Below are 21,099 nucleotides of genomic sequence, written 5' to 3' on the forward strand. Positions count from 1 at the left end.
TGAATAGAGTACCGGGAACTATGGGACTTCTCTAAAATCAACTCCCAGAGCCCATCCACATTAGGCATACAAACTCGACCCTGCAGCCTCAAAACTCCATCCTCTCCTAAGGTAACCTGCTTGGCACCTCCGTGTTGCACCATGTCTCTAAGGACACATAAATGAGGATCATCATATTGCCGATCTCGGATATGCTCCAATAAAGAAGAACGAGCGACTGTGCAAGCTAACACACAGTTGGGCTCAGAAACATCCAACCTCACAAACTGATTAGCCAAAGCCTGAACATCCAAAGCAAGCGGTCTCTCACCAACCGGAATATAAGTAAGACTGCCCATACTGGTTGACTTCCTACTCAAAGCATCAGCCACCACATTGGCCTTTCCCGGATGATATAAGATGGTGATATCATAGTCCTTTAATAGCTTCAACCACCTTCTCTACCTCAAATATAGCTCCTTCTACTTGAACAAGTATTGCAAACTCTTGTGATCCGTGAACACCTCACATGACACGCCATATAGATAATGCCTCCAAATCTTCAACGCGTGGATAATGGCTGCTAACTCCAAATCATGAACCGGATAGTTCTTCTCATGAATCTTCAACTGCCGTGAAGCATAAACAATGAACTTGCCATATTGCATCAACACCGTACCAAGTCCAATACAATATGCATCACAATAAACTGTATAAGGCCCTAAACCTGTAGGCAAAACCAACGCCGACGCCGTAGTCAAAGCTGTCTTGAGCTTCTGAAAGCTCACCTCACACTCGTCCAACCACCTGAACTGGACACCCTTCTAGGTCAACCTGGTCATCGGGGCTACAATAGATGAAAACCCCTCCATAAACCGACGATAATAGCCTGCAATCCCAAGAAACTCCGGATCTCTGTAGCTGATGCTGGTCTAGGCCAGTTCTTGACTACCTTAATCTTTTTCGGATCTACTTGAATACCCTCTACTAATACAACATGACCCAAGAATGCAACTGAACTCAACCAGAACTCACACTTCAAAAACTTCGCATACAACTGACTATCTCTCAAAGTCTGGAGGACCACTCTCAGATGCTGCTCATGCTCCTCCCGGCTGCGGGAATAGATCAAAATATCATCAATGAAGACTATCACGAATGAATCCAAGTAAGGCCTGAACACTCAGTTCATCAAATCCATAAAAGCTGCTAGGGCATTTGTCAACCCAAATGACATCACCAAGAACTCATAATGCCCGTACCGAGTGCGAAAAACTGTCTTAGGGACATCAGATTCCCTAATCCTTAACTGATGGTAGCCAAATCTCAAGTCAATCTTCGAAAATACCTTGGCACCCTGAAGCTGATCAAACAAATCATCAATCCTCGGCAATGGATACTTATTCTTGATTGTAACCTTGTTCAACTGCCGATAATCCATACACATTCTCATCGACCCGTCCTTCTTCTTAACAAACAACACCGGCGCACCCCAAGGCGAGACACTAGGTCTAATGAAACTTTTTTCAAGCAAGTCTTGCAACTGTTCCTTCAACTCTTTGTCGTGCCCCCCTTTTTCTAAAGCAAAAATTGGGTTTGTGACATTTGGGAGACAACTCGGTCCCTCTCGGGAATTGAATTTGAATTAAAGAGTCACCACCTAATGATTTAAGTGCATTAGTACACTAAGGAAGGTTTGATTTGAACAACCAGAGATTGGGTAAGGGCTCAAAATTATCTCAAGGGGAAAGTGTTAGGCACCCCTCAAGATCCACTAGTGTGGTTCCCGGCCAAGCTATTGTTGTGACTTAAGTGCAAATAACACATATGCAAATAAAAGCTTCAAATAAGAGGGAATTTTTCACGTAATAAACAAAAGTAAGAAAAAGGAACTAAAGAGTCAATTTTCTTAAAAGAAATGGTTTAAAAAGATTTAAAAGAAACAAAGAAAACAAAAGGGAAGGGGGGGAGGGGGTTCTAGGTTTATTAATAATATGGATCACCCCACACAACACCCGGTAATCACTCCTCAATGAGGGGCTACACGAGATGTTATCGCTTGGTCATCATATCCATATCTACCCTCCCACCTCGTTGAGGTATTAAAGCGCAAAATGGTCTCGTTTACTTATTACATGCCATTACCCGCCTCAATCCTATCAATCCCGGAGGCATTTGGGACTACTAATCCTAAATGGGAGGGATGTTGGGCTTATTTTTAGTTTCAAAAGGTAAAAATACTAAGGCGACAAACGAAACATATATGACAAGTATGGGGAAGCATATAAACAAATGAAAAGTCTCAAACAGACCTCCTTTAAGCAGAGAAAAGCAAGTAGTTAGCATGACTTGCACATACTGTTTAGGGTGTGATTAAACTTAAAGGATTGAGGCAATCTATTTTATTGCATAGTTCAGATAAGAAGCCCGAGTTAGGCCTGCCTGTTGGTTGTAGCATATAAAATCTGATAAACTTTCACCCTATGGCTTGCCTAAGTGTTAGATGAAGACCCCTATAGGCATGATATCTACTGATTCCAGAAACAATGAAACAAACATGAATACATACTGATTTGAGAAAATCGTCTGTTATTAAAGAAAGGTGAGTTCTAGCAAAAGAGCATGCGTCATTGTTACTGGTTTTAGACCTATAAGCAAGTGAAACGATTCAGATTCGATTAAGGCTCCTATAGGTATGCTTTCTATGTGTTGTTGATTTTGAACACTTTTATAAACGTAGTAAAACTGCAGAACCCTATAGGCATGACATCTAGATGATGAATTTCGTTTAAAGCCTATAAACATGATATCTAACTGCAGTTGATTATTTAAGACCTACGAACATGTTTGCCTGATGAGGAATGCATATGCAAGATTCAGAAAGAACCTATAGGCAGGATATCTACATGAGGTGCAAAAATTCAGAAATTCCTATAGGCAGGATATCTATATGCTATGCAGAAGTTCAGAAATAAATTATAGGCATGGTACCTACATGAGAATGCAAGATTCCTATAGACATGGTATCTATGCATGAGAATGCAGAAATTCTTATAGACATGGTACCTATATGAGAATGCAAGATTCCTATAGACATGGTATCTATATGAGAATGCAGAAATTCATAAACTCCTATAGGCAGGTTCTCTACCCCTTTTGCATACATAGTTACCCTCCCTCTTCACTGACCATCCCCGAGAGTTTTATTACAAAATTATTACAACCCAGAAAAAGTAAAGTAAAGGAAAAATACATCAGAAATTAAAAAGTACAACCAAGGAGAGCCTGATTCAGACTTTCTGTCTGAAGTATGAAGTAAATCAACTCCAAGAGATCATATTTCAAAGACTTTCTCCTATTTGGGGTGTGTCAGAGTTCTCTAAGAGTCTCATATGAACTCCGGGCAGTGCTTACACCCAAATGTATCACTGATTAAGCCATAGTGCAGAAGGGCCAGCCCTCAAGTGTCCAAGTTCAGAGGGAACTCAAGGTCCCAAGGCAAGGCTCACAAGAGGGGGGCAGAACTTAGAGACTAGGAGAGAGTGCAAGTGCAGAATTCTGAAAGGGGAAAAGGGAAAGGGAAACAGTACACATAGGGATATAGGGAATGGGGGATTGCAAGAGCACAAGAAGAGCAGGCTGATGGGCATACCCAGTAATGGAATATGCTGACACACCCTCCAGCCTATTTAGAGGTTAAAACCCCATTGGTTCAAAACTCAGTTCAGGGGCAACAACTCATATTGCCATGCCCTAAGCTACCATTTACAAACACATAGGGGTAATGTGATAGAGAGCAAAGATTCACAACAGAAACAGGAAGTAGAACATAGACATACTAAGCTAAATGTTGAACTCTACAGAAAACAATAAAGTAGACATGGATATAAAGGCTATAAGTAAACACATTGGGGTGATGCTGAAACTTAAATCAAGATATACACGTTTCAAAGAAATAAGTAGAAAAAGCAGTAGTCTTGTAAAAGCCAAAGTGCAAACAAGAAGACAGAATACTATAAGTGTGAGTTCAGAAGAGATTGTGAAATTGTGAAGTCTAAAGTGTGTGTTTGTGAAGAAAGGTCATGCCTTTTATAGTGTAGAAACCAAGTAGAAATAAGGTAAGAAAATAATTGAAGAGCTGATTGTCAATCAATTACACAAGACTCCCTTTAATTAAGGAATTCAGATTCAAACGGGTGAAACCAATTAAGGAAATAAATTAACCAAGCACTTTGTGCAAAGTAGGCAATTAGGGGTGAATACATAAAAGTTTTATTTAAAAACAGAATTTTAAAATACATGGTTTGTATAAATAAGGTAAGGAAATCAATTGACAGCCAGTAAATCAATAGTCAGGGATTTTGTATGAATGAACCAAGTCAAAAAGATAGGAAAGTTTTTTAACTTAAGGGAAATCAGCAAACAATGGAAAGGGAATCAATGAGACCATATTCATAGGAAAGTATGAACTAGTCACAAATTTAAAAGCCACTTTAAAGGTAAGTCTATCATATATAAGGAGCATACGAACATGTTAAGCATGAAAGAAAAGATTGTCATGTCACTGTAATATTAGTAGAAAAATCCAGAGTAGAAGGGTTTAGTAAAAAGGTCAGAATCATATGAAAACAAGGAATTGTCTGAAAGAGTTGGGGGTTTTGAAATAAGACCCCTAGTTCAGGCAAATCGTAAAATCAAACTTGGCGGAACCCCCAAATTCTAGGGTTTCCACCTTGAATCAAGTACAGAGATGAGAAGGCAAGTAGTCGAAACAGGCTCAGAGGTTTCAGAACTGAAACCTCTTGCATGCTTCTTTCATCAACAGAAACTCATGAGAAAACATGATAGCAAAGTAACATGCAAACACAGTAGAAGGATTCAAAGAACATAATGGAAAATACTGATAAGAACAGTAGAAGAAACATGCTTAAGAGGTTTTCTAGAAGAAACTTAAACAGGGCTCAATAGAAGAAAAAAATAGTAAAAACACTTAAGAATACAGTAGAAAAATATAGTAGGCAGAACATAATAGAACATGGTAGAAGAAAATACTAGAACATAGTAGAAGGGCATACGAGAACATAGTATAGAAAACACAGTAGAAGAACATACAAGAACGGGGTATACAAAACACAGTAGAAGAACATACGTGGTAGAAAAAAAACATAAGAACACAGTAGAGGCAAATACATACAAAAGAAAAAGGAGAGAAAGTCAGAGAAACACTTAAACATTTTCAGAAAACCCTAGACCGGAAACGAAGCGGTTTTGAAAGTAATTTTTGAAAGAAAAATTAGGGAAATCATTTGAAAACTCAAGGAGAGCACAGATACACAACGGGTCTAAAGAAATCGGAGAAAACCTCGAAGGGTTAGGGTTTCAGAAGAACCCTAGGAGTGAGATAGGCTTTGAAAGGTCACCGATCTGAGTCGGAGAGGTCGGAATCAGGCTCAAACCACCATGGTAGGCCAGAGCAAGGTCGGAGATGACCGTGGAACCTCAAGTCGGCAGAGGTCTAGGTGCAAACCTTTGAGGTCAGGCCTCGAATCTTCAGGTATCAGGTGCGTGGGAGCAAGAAGAGGTGGGTATGAGACTCCCACAACCTGAGAAGCCATGGATTCCGGTAGGTTTCAAGGTAGAAGTGGTGGTAAGAGGAAGTTAGGGTTTGGGAATGTTCGAGAGAGTTTGAGAGTTCAGAGACGGCTGGTTAGGTGAAATGATTTAGGGTTAAGGGGTGTTGGTGGATTAAAAAAGGAAATGAGGGATTGTGGCCGTTGATCATTTTGATCAACGGTTTGGATTTAATGGGGGCTGGGCGGGTTGAACATAATTGGATCAGGGGCGGGTAGTTTAGGAATTGGGCTGGTCCATTTGAAATTGAAATTGGGGTTAATTTGGGGGTTGATTTAGGCTAAAATAAAAATAGTTAGGGCTTGTATTTAAATAGCCATTTTTTCCCTTTTTATTTTATAAAAATAGTAAAATGATTTCTGAAAACAAATTAAAGGTACTAAATTAATTAATAATACACAAATATTAAATTAAAAATACTAGGATCAATTTTGTAATTATAAACGCAATTAAATCTTAAAATAGGCTAAAATTGCAATTATATGCAATTTAATTTTAAAAATACTCAATAAATTTGTAAAAAATGTGCAAAAATTACCTTAGATATATTTTGGTATAAGTATCAGAATACAATAAAGGAGTTACCAAAAAATGATAATTTGGGAAATAATTATTGGTTTTTTTCCCCTGATAAAATAAGGCAATAAATTGATTTAAAAATCTTTTAAAAATTGGAAAAATAATGAAACACTTGGACATTCTTATATATGTATACATATGCTATTTTGAAAGTATTTTGCATATGAAAAATATATAGGGAAAAATTGGGTATCAACAGCTGCCCCTCTTTACCCGGGAAGGATGAAAGAGTTGTCGGGTAAAGATATGATGACCAATTTTCACCGAACGAAATGGTTTGAAAAGGTTGACCGTGACCTGGTTACTAAGATGCCTACATATCCCTGGTCTTATAGGAATCGATCCATATGTAGTTCAGGATCCGTCAGCGGAGTATACCGATGGAGGTTTTCCAAGAATGGACGCAATGTTTAGGTTGGGCTGGATGGTTAAGGCCTAATGGGGATACGGGAACTGGAGCGGGATCTCTCCTACTGAGACGGCCGTTGCTCGCCAGTTTACCTGCAAATAAACAATGTATTGTGCGGAAATTTAAACATGATTCAAGTTCCCATCGAACCATGAATGTTGTCTTCGGACGGTTAGGATGACGCCCTTAGACCATGACGTCCTGGGCCATGAAGCACATAATAAGGATTTGCAGGCCATGAAATGGTGCTCTCGGGCCATGAGAATGATGTCTTCGAACTATGATGCCTTTGAATAATAATATGCAAAAGATAAAAGGGGTCCTCAGGCCAGGCATGGCGTTCTCGGGCTATGAAAATGGTGCCTCCGAACAATGACGCCTTCGGATGATTTGGTGATCTTTTAGCCTATGAGATTCAGTAGGTGGCGATCTTTCAACCAGTGCAAATGTAAATACGGTGGCAATCTTTCAGCCAATGCAAATGTGAATAAGGTGGCGATCTTTCAGCCATGCAAGATGTAAATAAAGTGGCGATCTTTCAACCATGCAAGATGTAAATGAAGTGGCGATCTTTCAGCCATGCAATATGTAAATGAAGTGGCGATCTTTCAGCCGGTGCAAAATGTAAATAAAGGTGGCAATATTTCAGCCATGCAGATAGAGGTAGAGCTTAACCTCGGAAGGCAGAATGGTATCCTTATGCAATGCATAGAATGCAGACGGAGACAGAGCTTAGTCTCGGAAGGCAGAATGGTAGCCTTATGCAATGCAGAGAATGCAGATGGAGGTAGAGCTTAACCTCGGAAGGCAGAATGGTAGCCTTATGCAGGAAGTAAAAATGGCAAATGTCAATAGAGTTTTCTTAGCTGATAGCAGATTGCAGTATCGTGATTGCTGGGGATATTGTGCCTGCTGGGGACACTATTATGCGGATAGCAGTTGCGAGCAAGTGCAACGGTTCGGAGAGTTGTATTCCTGAACGTTGTGAGTGAGCGTATAGTATATTTGATGATTTTGCAACTCAAGTGCCTGCATCCAAAGAAAAATCGTGAGTTTGTAAAGGAGGAAAGGTTAGTTCGTATCCCCGCTGGCTTTGCTTGACCTGCTCGGCTTTGATCTGGTGATACTGTATGTAACATTAGGGTAGCATTTCTAAACAAGGTAATTTTAGTAATAAACATGCATAATTTAGTAAAAGCATAACATTAGTGCATAATTAAGAATAATTTTCTTTAGATGAACCGACGACTGCGATGTGGTTCAAGACATTGCAACTTCGCTTGCTCCAGAATTTTAAGGGTCCTCTTCAAAATTTTTCCCCAGTTTACTGGGATGCTGCTCCTGACGACTGTTAATGATAAATGGCTGGAATCGACTTCGGAATTTGAGGGTCCTCCTGAAAATTCTGCCCCAGTTTCCAATAGCGGGGGAAATGGAAATTTTATTGAATTGTGACCGAACCCATAGGGCTGACTACGTATCCCCTCTTAAATGGGAATCAGGTCAGGCGTAGTTCAAACTACATCATAAAAGAAAGCATAAAGGTTACACAATTGATCAGCTTTGGCCAGACTTTTCCGTCCATTTCTGCAAGTATGAGGGCTCTTCCTGTTAGAACCCGGTGAACCATGTACGGACCGTGCCAGTTGGGAGAGAATTTCCCTTTGGCTTCATCTTGATGTGGAAATATTTTCTTTAACACCAGCTGCCCCGGTGTGAACTGTCTCGGCTTGACTCTTTTGTTGAAGGCTCTGGACATCCTGTTCTGATAAAGTTGACCATGGAAGACTGCATTCATTCTCTTTCCATCTATAAGAGCTAGCTTCTCGCAACGATTCTTCACCCATTCTGCATCGTCTAGCTTTGCTTCCTGTATGATTCTTAATGAGGCAATTTCCACCTCGGCGAGAATGATTGCCTCTGTACCGTAAACCAGCATATAGGGGGTTGCTCCTATCAATGTGTGGACTGTGGTGCAGTATCCCAATAAAGCAAATGAGAGCTTCTCGTGCCACTGCTTATGCTTCTCTATCATTTTCCTTAGTATCTTCTTGATAATCTTGTTGGCATCCTCTACGGCTCCATTCATTTGAGGTCTGTAAGCTGTAGAATTCCTATGTTTGATCTTGAAGGTTTCACAAATGGATTCATCAAATCACTGTTGAGGTTGGAGCCATTATCAGTAACGATTGACTCTAGAATTCCGAACCGACACATGATACGATCGCGAATGAAATCCGCCACGACTTTCTTAGTCACTGCCTTGTAAGATGCTGTTTCAACCCATTTGGTAAAATAATCAATTGCTACTAGGATAAACCTATGACCGTTTGATGCGGCGGGTTCCATTGGTCCAATAACATCCATTCCCCAGGCAACGAACGACCACAACAAGCTTGTTGCATTAAGCTCATTTGGAGTCACCTTTATCATGTCTGCATGTATCTGGCAGCAGTGGCACTTTTGGACATACTGGATGCAGTCTGTTTCCATAGTCATCCAAAAGTAACCATCTCAGAGTATTTTCTTTGCTAAAACAAGGCCGTTCATATGTGGACCGCAGGTCCCTGCATGAATTTCCTTTAATAGCCTAGATGCTTCTTTTGTGTCGACACACCTTAATAATCCCAAATCAGGAGTCCTCCTGTACAGGATTCCTCCGTTGTGAAAGAAATTGTTGGATAACCTCCGAAGCTTGCGCTTCTGAATAGCGTTTGCGAGCTCCGGGTATTCTCCTTTTGCCAAGTATTCCTTGATATCATGAAACCAAGGCTTCCCATCTGCTTCTTCTTCGACATGATCATAGTTAGCGGGCTGATCATAGATCTTTACCAGAATGGGATCAATGAAATTCTTGTTTGGATGTTGTATCATGGATGATAGGGTAGCCAATGCATCAGCGAATTCATTATGGACCCTGAGAACATGCTGGAATTCTGTCTTTGTGAACCTCTTTCTCAACTCCTGCACATGATGCAGATAAGGGAGTATCTTGGAGTTCTTGGTTGCCCATTCTTCTCGGACCTGATGTATAAGCAAGTCTGAAATTACTAGCAACTCTTGGATGTTCATGTCAATGACCATCTTGAGCCCTAAGATGCAGGCTTCATACTCGGCCATATTGTTGGTGCAGGGGAACCTGAGTTTGGCAGACACTGGATAATGCTGACCGGTTTCTGATACTAGGATCGCTCCTACGCCAACTCCTTTGAAATTTGCCGCTCCATCAAAAAACATTCTCCAACCGTCATAGGATTCTGCAATGTCTTCTCCTATGAATGATACCTCTTCATCATGAAAATATGTTTTCAGGGGTTCGTATTCTCCGTCCACGGGATTTTTAGCAAGGTGATCTGCTAGTGCCTGTCCTTTGATTGTTTTCTGAGACACGTAGACAATGTCAAATTCACTCAATAGGATTTGCCACTTGGCCAGCTTGCCAGTGAGCATGGGCTTCTGAAAGATGTACTTCAAGGGATCCATTCTTGATATGAGATATATAGTATAGGCACAGAAGTAGTGCCTCAACTTCTGAGCTACCCAAGTCAAAGCATAACAGGTGCGCTCTAACAGAGAATACCGAGCCTCGTATAGTGTGAACTTCTTACTGAGGTAATAGATGACCTGCTCCTTCCTCCCCGTTTCATCATGCTGCCCCAGAACACAACCGAACGCTCCATCCAATACTGCAAGGTAAAGTAATAGAGGTCTACCTGGCTCAGGCGGAACTAAGACTGGTGGTATTGATAGGTATTCCTTGATTCTGTCGAAGAATTTTTGGCAATCATCAGTCCATGTGGTAGTGGTGTCCTTCTTCAATATCTTAAAGATCGGCTCATAGATGACCGTAGATTGTGCTATGAACTGGCTGATGTAGTTAAGTCTTCCCAGGAAGCTCATTACGTCCTTCTTGTTCTTTGGCGGTGGCAGTTCTTGAATAGCTTTGACCTTAGATGGATCCAGTTCTATCCCTCGGCAACTCACAATGAACCCAAGTAGTTTTCCGATAGGAACCCCAAATGAACATTTCGCGGGATTCAGTTTCAGGTTGTATCTTCTCAGTCTATTGAAGAACTTCCTCAAATCTTCCATGTGGTCAGTGGCTTTCTTGGACTTTATGATGACATCATCTACATACATCTCAATCTCCTTGTGTATCATATCATGGAAGATAGTAGTCATGGCCCTCATGTAGGTGGCCCCTGCATTCTTTAACCCGAATGGCATCATCTTGTAGTAGTACATCCCCCATGGCATAATGAAAGCCATTTTCTCAGCATCTTCTTCGTCCATCCAAATCTGATGATATCCAGCGAAGAAATCTACAAATGATTGCAACTAATGCTTGGCACAATTGTCAATCAGGATATGTATGTTCGACAAGGGGAAATCGTCCTTTGGACTGGCCCGATTGAGATCCCGGTAGTCGACATAGACTCTGACCTTCCCACCCTTCTTCGGCACCGACACAATATTGGCTAACCATGTCAGATATTCTACTACCCTGAGAACCTTAACTTTGACCTGCTTAGTGACTTCTTCCTTGATTTTCAGACTCATGTCGGGTTTAAACTTTCTGAGCTTCTATTTTATCGATAGACATGTTGGATCAGTTGGCAGTTTATGGGACACAATAGATGTTCTAAAACCAGTCATGTCATCATATGACCAGGCGAATGACGAATATGTCCTCATATTCCCTTAGAAATTTTGTATTCTCTTCCTTTTCTGACGGTGACAAATGAACGCTGATTTGAGTTTCTTTGATATTTTTTGCATCTCCCAGGTTAACAATCTCGGTCTCGTCTAGGTTGGATTTAGGTCTGTTCTCAAAATTCTCGACTTCTTTAACAATTTCTTCCGGTATGTCATCTTCCTCTGAATCTGTATCCGTTTCTTGCATTGTCTCATTGTATGTCATAGCCATTAGTTCATCAAGATAGGTAATAGTAATGCTGTATAAGTAAAGTAATGAGAGAAAATAATAAGAGTAAGATTTGTAAGGAAACCGAAATGCTTTGATAAATTTCATAACCGTTTTGAACATTGGAAGATCTTATTGCGAAAATTCAAAAATGCGAAAGGAAAATCAACTAGTAAAAATAAAAGATAGTGCATGATGCTTTGTTCAACCTTGCTACCCCGAGGCTTTCCGGGCTCTGGTGGTTTTGATGGTCCAATTGTTGAGGCATGCTCCTCGGCTTACGGCTTATATGGAAGGGCCTTCCTCCCCCTCCTCCTCGAAAATGACACAACAATCCATGCCATTATCTTTTAAGAACAAATTCCTTACTGTTGCCAGTGCTTCCTCTTCTTCTGACCCATAGATAATATCGGCCGGCTGGAAAGTCTGCTCCAAATGTGGTATTGGCTGCTCCAGCGGGTAGTATGGACCGCGCCATGGTGGCGACCAGTTGTTGAATTACTCCCAAGTATACTCATATCCCAGACCAAAAGTGGTGCCATGTTTCTTCAATTTCATAGGCTTGGCAATTCCTTGGAGGTTCTTGCCAAGTCCTTTGCCAGGTTCATATCCGCACCAATTTAGTATGCTCTCAATTTTGTTGCCCTACCACTTGTCTTTGTCGATGACATTAACTCGCTTGATGCGGTGATAGGTTTCCCCTCCTATCCTTCTCCTTCCTCCAATCGCTGGGATGGTTTGGCGACTGTATATGGGATTGCTACTGTCGCCGTGAATGATCACCTCTTGGTGGTTCCACTCAAATTTCACTGCCTGATGCAGTGTCGATGCTACGGCCCCAGCGGCATGAATCCATGGTCGTCCCAACAGCAAGTTGTAAGATGCCGGCACGTCTATAACTTGAAAATCAACGTCGAACCAAGTAGGCCCCATTTGCAAACACATGCTGATTTCCCCAATGGTGGATCTTTGGGAACCGTCGAAAGCTTTGACATTGATGGCCCCGTCCTTGATCTCATGCATCCCCTTCCCCAATGTTATGAGTGTTACCAATGGACAAATATTGAGGCTGGACCCTCCATCAATCAGGACCCTAGTGATAAAATAATCTTCGCATTGCACGGTGATGTGCAACACTTTATTGCGACTCAACCCTTCTAGTGGCAGCTCATCTTCATGAAAAGTGTTCTTGTGATTTCCAATACCTGCCCTACCATGTTTTCCATTTCTTCTCCAGTAATGTTGCTTGGAACATATGCCTTACTCAGCACCTTTAACAAGGCATTCTTATGTGCATCGGAACTTTGCAGTAAAGCTAGGATAGAAATATGTGCCGGTGTTTTGTTCAGCTGATCAATGATTGAGTATTCCTTGGCTTGTATCTTTCTCCAGAGATCATTGGGCCCGGTTTCAGTGATGGTCGGCCGACCAGAGGCCTGCTTACTCGACTCAGCTAAATGCTCTGGAGTATAAACCCTACTGGTTCTTGTCATACCCTGTGCCGCAACAGTTTCCCCGAACTTGGATTTCCTTTTCCTTCTCGCTTCGGCTGTGTAATCCCAAGGTATGGCACTTGTATGGAATGGTGTTACAACCGACATTGCTACCGGAATTGGCACGGGCACCTTTACTCTGAACGGAGCATGTACTTTGGAAGGTAACACAACAACTTCAAATGGTACAGGTGCATTTGCTGGAGACCCAAACTCGACCTCAATCGGTGCCGGCGTATTTGCCGAGGATGGTGCTTCAAACTCAAGTGGCATGGACATGTTTACCTCAGTATCCCTAGAAGGCTGAGTCTGGACTACAATCGGATTAAGGGTGACTATTGGCTTTTTTGGTTCGTCACCTTCTGTGATTAAACCGATCGATCCTTTGGGATCCCAATCATCCTCTATTTCAATAATGTGAACACCTTCACCCTTATGGTCCGACAGAGGGTTGTTGCGGACATTCGGAGTAGGATCCTTTACTACAATGATCTTGTTATCGATCAGAGTCTGGATCTTATCTTTCAGAGAGCGGCATTCATCAATGGTATGTCCCTTCATGTCGGAATGGTATGTACAAGATTTATTTGGATTGACCCACTGAGAAGGGTTTTCAGGGGTTATAACAGGGATAGGGGTGACATAACCAGCAGCTTTGAGCCTTTCGTACAGTTGGTCAATCGATTCAGCAATGGCGGTATACTATTTGGGGGGTCTACGGTCAAAATTTGGTCGAGGTCTAGGAAAGTTGTGATGTGTAGGAGGTGATTGGTAGTGGGATGGCTGAGCATTGTAGGCTTGGTAGACATGTGCGGGTTGGGAATATCTGAGTGAAGTAGGTTGATATGTAGGAGGTGGGGGTGATTGGTAAGTAGGTGGTGGAGTTTGGTAAGAGGGTGAGGGTGCTTAGTAATTCGGGGTAGGCTGATATGTGAGTGGAGGTATCAGATAGGCTTGGTATTTGATAGGGGATTTGGCTCTTTGTGCAACCATTACGGCACCTATGTCCCTTTTCTTGGATGCACCACCAGACTATAAAACCTTATTTGTAGCTTGCAAGGCCTCAAAGTTCGTAACCATACCACTATTGATAACTTCTTCAATCCTTTCACCCAACTTGATAATGTCGGAAAATTTGTGGCTCTCAATCATCATCAGCCTCTCATAATACTGCGGGTCCTGAGCCCGGACGAAAAACTTGTTCATTTGTTCTTCTTCTAAAGCAGGTTTGACCTTAGCAGCTTCTGATCTCTAGTGAGTGGCATACTCGCAGAATGTTTCCGTGGGCTTCTTCTTTAAGTTCTAAATGTAGAACACATTTGGTGCATTTTCTGTGTTGAACTTGAACCTGTCCATAAAGTTGGACTCCATACTCACCCAGTTCGACCATTTCTTCGGGTCTTGGCTAATGTACCAAGACAGAACATCTCCCTTCAGACTCCTCATGAAAAGTTTCATGCTGATCTTTCATCTTTCCCTACTTCGACCAGCTTGTCGCAGTATGTTCTCAAGTGGACTCTTGGATCCCCTATACCATCAAACATTTCGAACTTAGGAGGTTTGAACCCCTCGGGCAGTCCGACATCCGGTTGTATGCAAAGATCTTCGTAGTTCAACCCTTCAATCCCGTTACTTCCTTCGACACCCTGAATTCGACTAGTCAATTTCTTGAGTTCCGCAGCCAAGTTCCTGATGAGTGAGTCTTTATCATCAGACTCGGGTGTGCTTGAGACAGGTTGGGTGGAGTGTGACATAGTTTCCATATAGATGGGGCTGTTATGGTGGGCGTGGAAATGGTCATTTATGGAATTCAGAGGTTCTGGGATGAGTAGTGGAGTGTGGCAAGTATTGTAGTGGTGGTGAGGAACGGGATGGTTTTATGGTTTTGGGATGTTTTGTGGAGGCATGGGGTTCTGAGCGTTTGGAAAAATGATATCTGGTGTGGTGAGGGAAAATGACAAGTTTGCCAGATTCTGAACCTGATCAAGTTCCTCTTGAAATTTCAATAGTTTCTGCTCGAGTTGGGATGCACTTTCTTTAGAGACCTGAGCACCATGAGCGACTCTACCCAGAAAGTTGAGTTTTCCTTTTTGATGTTGTTCAAATCTTCCATCTTTCCTTTGTTCCTGCTTTTGATAGGACTAGGAGGAGGAGTGGGTGGAGGGCCCTTTGATCTTGTGGAATATGATGACGATTCTAGAGTGCACGAACTAACCTTTTGGGAGGGGAGTAAATAAACAAAAAGTAAAAACAAAAAGGTAACAATTCAGTGAGAATTATAAGAAAGTGTTGCGATATTTAAACACATAGTGCAAGAATGTAAATCGTGTCCTAATTTAGGAGCCTCGTTGTGCCCGAGGTAGGCCTAGCAACAAATTGATTTGGAGAACTTAGAATGCTAAATGCCTCATTTTATTGATAAAAGTAGACGAATCCCAAAACGACACTAAATAACAAGGAAAAAAATGTCACTAGTGGCCATTGGCCTTATTACATTTCATAAAGCAAAAGAAAATTCCTATCAATTTGGTCCCAAAAGGACCTTCCCCAGACTCGGCATCTTTGGCCCCATCGAATAGCTTCACCAGCTCGCGAAGTCCCAGCAGCAGGTAGGCTCTGGCCAGGTGTCCAACCTCGTTTCCTTCAGCATTCTAGCAGTCCTCGATCCTCTTGAGAAACTTCCTTTCCAGCTCCACTAAACCTCATTCCAGGTATCCTAGTCACTTGTTGTCATTGACAACCATGTCTTTCCACTTTTCAATCAGCTTTTGGTGGGCTTCTTGAATCTCGCGGTGCTCGGTTTAACATTCCCAAATCCTCTTGTATAGTTGGTTGTATTTGACCTGTGCTTCAGCCTTTTCATCGATGATTTTGTGACCTTGAACAAACCCGGGTTGGCCCAGACCATTGTGATTATCCTCCAGCCAGCCTGAATAGTATGGGGTGCAGCTAGCATGGTATCTTTCTGGTTTGATAGTATCTCTTCCCATGATGATCTTGTAATGCCACATATGCTGAGCTTAGCACTTATAAGGACTGTCATCAGCATGGAAGTCAGTCCGGAAGTGACTCATCTTGTCGACCCTTGGTATAACCTGCTTACTACCAGCCTGTCTCATAACTCGGAGAGGGACATAAGGGTAGGTTCCTCTCAAACCGATCAGTATCAGAAATGGTGCGTCCCTGGATCAGGCGATGAACTCTTCAGTAGGGAACCACTCGAACATCCATTGTATTTGATCCTCAGTTAGATTTTCAAACAGCTCCACCCATCCCTTGGCATCTTCTGGCTGAGCAAACATGTTGGGCATGTAGTTCATTCGCCATGGTTGATGGAAGGTTATATGATCGTCCCAGTCTCTACGCTGAATCTCTTTCTGATATTCACCCCTTTGAAGAAGCTCCATGAGCCAAAGCTGGAGTAGCAAGTTGCAGCCCTCGAAGTGTGGGGCTCTTTGTTGACACTTTTCCAAGGCTCGGTATATCTCTGCGATGATCATGGGAACTATGCTAAATGGTTTTCCACCAATTCCCTCCATCAAAGTTTTGGTGACCATGGCTAGCCTTGTGTGGATCCTTGCTTTCTTCATTGGAAACACTATCATCCCCAAGAAGCAGAACATGAACACAAAGACCCTTCAGTGAATATGCCCCAACGATGTAAGGGCGAAATCATCCGGATATGTACGGTAGGATTTGATGTGACCGTACCTCTCATACAAATAATCAAAGGGAATGTAGGACTCCTTCAAACATGTCAAGTCTGGATTCTTCTTTAGGCCCATCATTTTGAGAAAACCTCTACCCTTGCGATTTTCCCGCATTAACAAACCCGGGGTCTCCCATGGTATACCAGCCAATCCTCCTATTTCCTCTAGCAGGGGTATCATCTCAATCTCTCCGAAGAGAAACACAGACCTATCACAATCCCAGAACAGAGTAGCAGCTTCTGCGATTTTGTTGTTGGGTTGGACCTATAGGAGGGAAGGTAGATTTCCTAGGTATTTCCGGACAAGAGTCTGATCACTGGAATGAAGATCCTCCCACCAGCTTAGCAACCTTGGGTGGATGTTTGTGACCATGCTGAATCTGGGGACTTCGTGCCTCATGTTTCTGCAAGACAAAAGGGTTAGGCCCTTACCCCCACCAGACTCGACTATTAAATACCAATAATTGGCATAAAAGCATTTAGTTCTCCAAATAAATGCACAGAACGTGATAGTGTCGGTTTGGGTTTTTGGGAAACCCCGTGGACTTTGGACAAGGCTATCTTAAAGAGTCATTATGCGGACAACATAACTGACTCGGCTAAGTTTGACCATGATGCATGCACAGTTTAAACAGAGTAAGGTTTCTATAGGGTTTTAGACTGGTACCCTTGAGCGGACAACTCAAGAGGGAAAGGCACAGAACCGTCGACTACACCGTTGATCGACTGGTTTTACCGCAAATACGCCTTCGCCGGATTTAAAAGGTGATAATATTGGCAGAGCGTAACCACTCATTATAAGCGTTGCTATGATATTTGTTTGGCACAAGTGGAATATGATGTTGAAAACATGCTTATGCAATAATTAAAACAAGTTGTCACGTATTTACACGTTCATAAAGTAATAATTACAATAATTTAAAATAGTAATAAAGGAGTGTAGTAAAGGAAAGCAGTGAAAGAAACAAGAGACAAGTTAGTTTTTGTAGTAGAAGAGGGAATTAAATGCTTAAGGGTATTAAACAAATAAGGCACATAAGAAATGTAAAGTCACAGTAATAGCTTGAAATGGTAGAAGCCTAAAAGATATCCCCAGCAGAGTCGCCACGCTGTCGCACCCCTTTTTTTCTAAAGCAAAAATCGAGTTTGTGACATTTGGGAGACAACTCGTTCTCTCTCGGGAATTGGGTTTGAATTGAAGAGTCACCACCTAATGATTTAAGTGCATTAGGACACTAAGGAAGGTTTAATTTGAACAACCAGAGATTGGGTAAGGGCTCGAAATTATCTCAACGGGAAGGTGTTAGGCACCCCTCAAGATCCACTAGTGTGGTTCCCGGCCAAGCTATTGTTGTGACTTAAGTGTAAATAACACATTGGCAAATAAAAGCTTCAAATAAGAGGGAATTTTTCACGTAATAAACAAAAGTAAGAAAAAGGAACTAAAGAGTTGATTTTCTTAAAAGAAATGGTTTAAAAAGATTTAAAAGAAAAAAAGAAAATAGAAGGGAAGGGGTGTGGTCACGCCCATCTATGTCTTCTAAAAGACAAAGCGGTCGCTGTAAATATAATCCGGTTTTAAGTCCGGAGTCGAATCCTCATGGAACTAACCTATCTATTACACTCTTAGGCAATGTTATTATCAACTCAACCAATTTCTAGATGCAAGATTTTTGATCAATAAAGATTGGGTTTTTGTTTAACTACTTCAAATACTATTAAAAACAACAATAAGCTAAAGCAAAGACAATTCAATGGTAAAAAGGTCTAGGGCAGTGATTTCCCCAATTGCTAGTTTAGGCCTTGACTCTTCCGCTATAATCTCGCCGTAATGCTCTATGATGATTAAGAGTTATGGGTTATTGTAATTATCTCTCGATCAACTATAATAATTTACTAGAGCATTCTCTCGAACTACTCTAACTGACAATATTTGTACAACTCTAAATTATCCCACCAAAGTTTTGTTATCTCTAAACCACTTTTAAGTTCAAGTAATGAATCTCTTCAATTACCCAAAAGTGGTGTTGTTCAACAGCTATCTAACCTAATATTCTTTCTCAAGCAATATGAGGTAATTAGACACGATTAATCAAAAGCCCATTCAATTAATCACCATACAAAACATAGTTGAACAATCATATAATAATTCCGGCTCGATTATAACAAATTAAGTCAAAACTTCAACCAACAATTGGTTCCATCAACCCTAGATAATTGTTTAGCTACTCATAACAAAATAAGAGAAAACTACTAGATTGTTCATAATGTAAAATTGCAAGATTAAAAGGAGATAGAAAAAACTCTAATGTTTGGTTGATCTTCTCACACTTGTTCTTCCTCCAAAAGTAGTCTAAAACTAGTTTAAAAACAATCTTGGGCGAGTTTCTAAAGCTTATAAGGGTTTTACAAAAGTTTTCCCGAAATTACACTTTGGTCCCCAAACTTCCAGCAGCGTGAACAGTGTACCGCGGTAGCGGCAGACCGCGGTGAGAGCTGACCTTTCTGCCTCACTTTTTTTTTAATCTTCCGCGGTTCCACCGCGGTCGCGGTGGACTTCTTGCCCAGACCATTTTCTTCTTCTTCGTGCTCGGGTACTTCTCGAGTGGGCGTTTTCTTCACATTATCGCCTCCAAAACACTCCATGTTTCTTCCTCACATATAATATTCCCTGTGAAATAAAAGAACACTATTTAGAGCATTTTGTTTGCAATTTACCTATAAAACAACAACAAAACATGGTAATATTAAGGTGTAAATATCAACTATATAGCCTACTATCAACACCCCACACTTAAATTATTGCTAGTCCTCGAGAAATTCACCACACTCCATCAAAATTCCTTCCCTAAGCTTTTCCCTTAACGACTCACACCATGAACATTTTACAAAAGTTGCACCTAGTAGTGAACAACCTTTACCTCAAGAGTCAAACCTTTCGTGCCATGCAACAATCACACTTACTCAAACCACTCTATACAAGAGTCAAGACTTACCTTTCCTTTGTGAATCACATGCCCTCACATCACACAAGAGAGTAGTTCCACATATAATGATAATTAGAACAATTAGGAACTAAGATAGACAAAATTCGCTCACTCTCAAAAAGAACATTCACATGCCACAAAGATGCACCATAGGCTTGCCCGTAGTGTAATACTCTACTAAGTGAGCCCACTCAGTCTAAGATCAATAGGACTTACTTGGTTGTAATGTAGGCTAAGGGACAGGTAGGATATATTTAGATATAGTGACTAACCTCCCTAAGCACTTTTAATACAATTACATTAAACTTAAAGATCATAGTTGTTCCAATCAAACACTCCACCACATTTATTTAGAACATCCCCATCCATTAGGTGCAATTTGTACAAGATACCACTTATCAACCACTATAATTATTTATAACTTCTTTTTTTTCCCATGGTGCTTCTTCTTTTATGCTTCAAAATTCAGCACCTTTTCTCTATCTCAATGGTTACACTCAAAAAACAAACCACCACCCCACACTTTTGCTTTTGCATATTTTCAATACAATTCAAGTGCTTATTGGGAGGTAATAGGGTTCAAACAGCAGGCTATTCAAATAATCGGGTAAGGTTCTCAATGTGGTTGCCAAAGAAACAGGCTTATAGTCTCAACGGGGTTAACTAAGATGTATTGCATTCAGGTGGGTTTACTTTATATGTCTGTCTCAATAAAGAAATGCCTATATCACTTCTAAAACTGAATGAAACTACAATTTCGCTTTGCAAACACACAGGGCAAGTTCTAAGCGTTAAATGTGAATCATGGAATACAATAAAACACATATGGCACATGACTCACTCCGGATTGGTTTATCAAGACATTGTCTTTTGAGTGTTCAAGTTAGATACAAACATACAATTTTAAGGGTTCAAGTGTATCAACGCTAAGGTTTTTTTTTTTGAATTTAGCTCGTAGCCCATTAGTTCTAATCTAAAAACTAAAAAGAACAAAAATAAACAAAAACTACCTATACCCCGTTCAAGCTAAACCCTTGGAAAAGAACCGTGGTCCAAAGAAAAACCAAGGGGGAGTTATTACACTACCTAAAAAAATCTTTTTTTGGTCTTTTCTCTAGACTAACTTCCCTAAAAAAAAATTGTCTAAAGGATCCGTCATCAGGAAGAGTCTCCATATTCCAATTTTTTTTGGCCCTCAAGAACCCCGTCGAAAAAGATCCGTCATCGGGACACGTCACTTACTATTTTAACTTTCCTAATGAACTATTACTCTAACATCAAAACAATCAAAGCAAGACAAAACAAACAAAATCAAACAGTCAATTGTTACAATTACAAACATACAATGAAGTATCCCCCACCCCACACTTAAAATGAAGACATGTCCC

General features: G+C 41.1%; 1 protein-coding gene across 1 annotated transcript; it reads right to left on the bottom strand.

The window, feature by feature from the left end:
* Positions 1–8,112: 8,112 nt before the first annotated feature.
* Positions 8,113–8,687, bottom strand: LOC138870751 (uncharacterized). The gene is made up of 2 exons (XM_070148588.1): positions 8,378–8,687; positions 8,113–8,117 (listed from the first exon to the last, which is right to left on the bottom strand). The coding sequence occupies exons 1-2, from the start codon at positions 8,685–8,687 to the stop codon at positions 8,113–8,115; spliced, it is 315 nt and encodes a 104-aa protein (XP_070004689.1).
* Between the last annotated feature and the right edge of the window lie 12,412 nt (positions 8,688–21,099).

The sequence above is a fragment of the Nicotiana sylvestris genome, chromosome 1 (genome assembly GCF_000393655.2).
Source record: "Nicotiana sylvestris chromosome 1, ASM39365v2, whole genome shotgun sequence".
Lineage (NCBI taxonomy): Eukaryota > Viridiplantae > Streptophyta > Magnoliopsida > Solanales > Solanaceae > Nicotiana > Nicotiana sylvestris.

What these genes read in the sequence shown, in the direction of transcription:
- LOC138870751 (XM_070148588.1), bottom strand. Translation starts at nt 8,687, where the DNA reads ATGAATGGAGCCGTAGAGGATGCCAACAAGATTATCAAGAAGATACTA.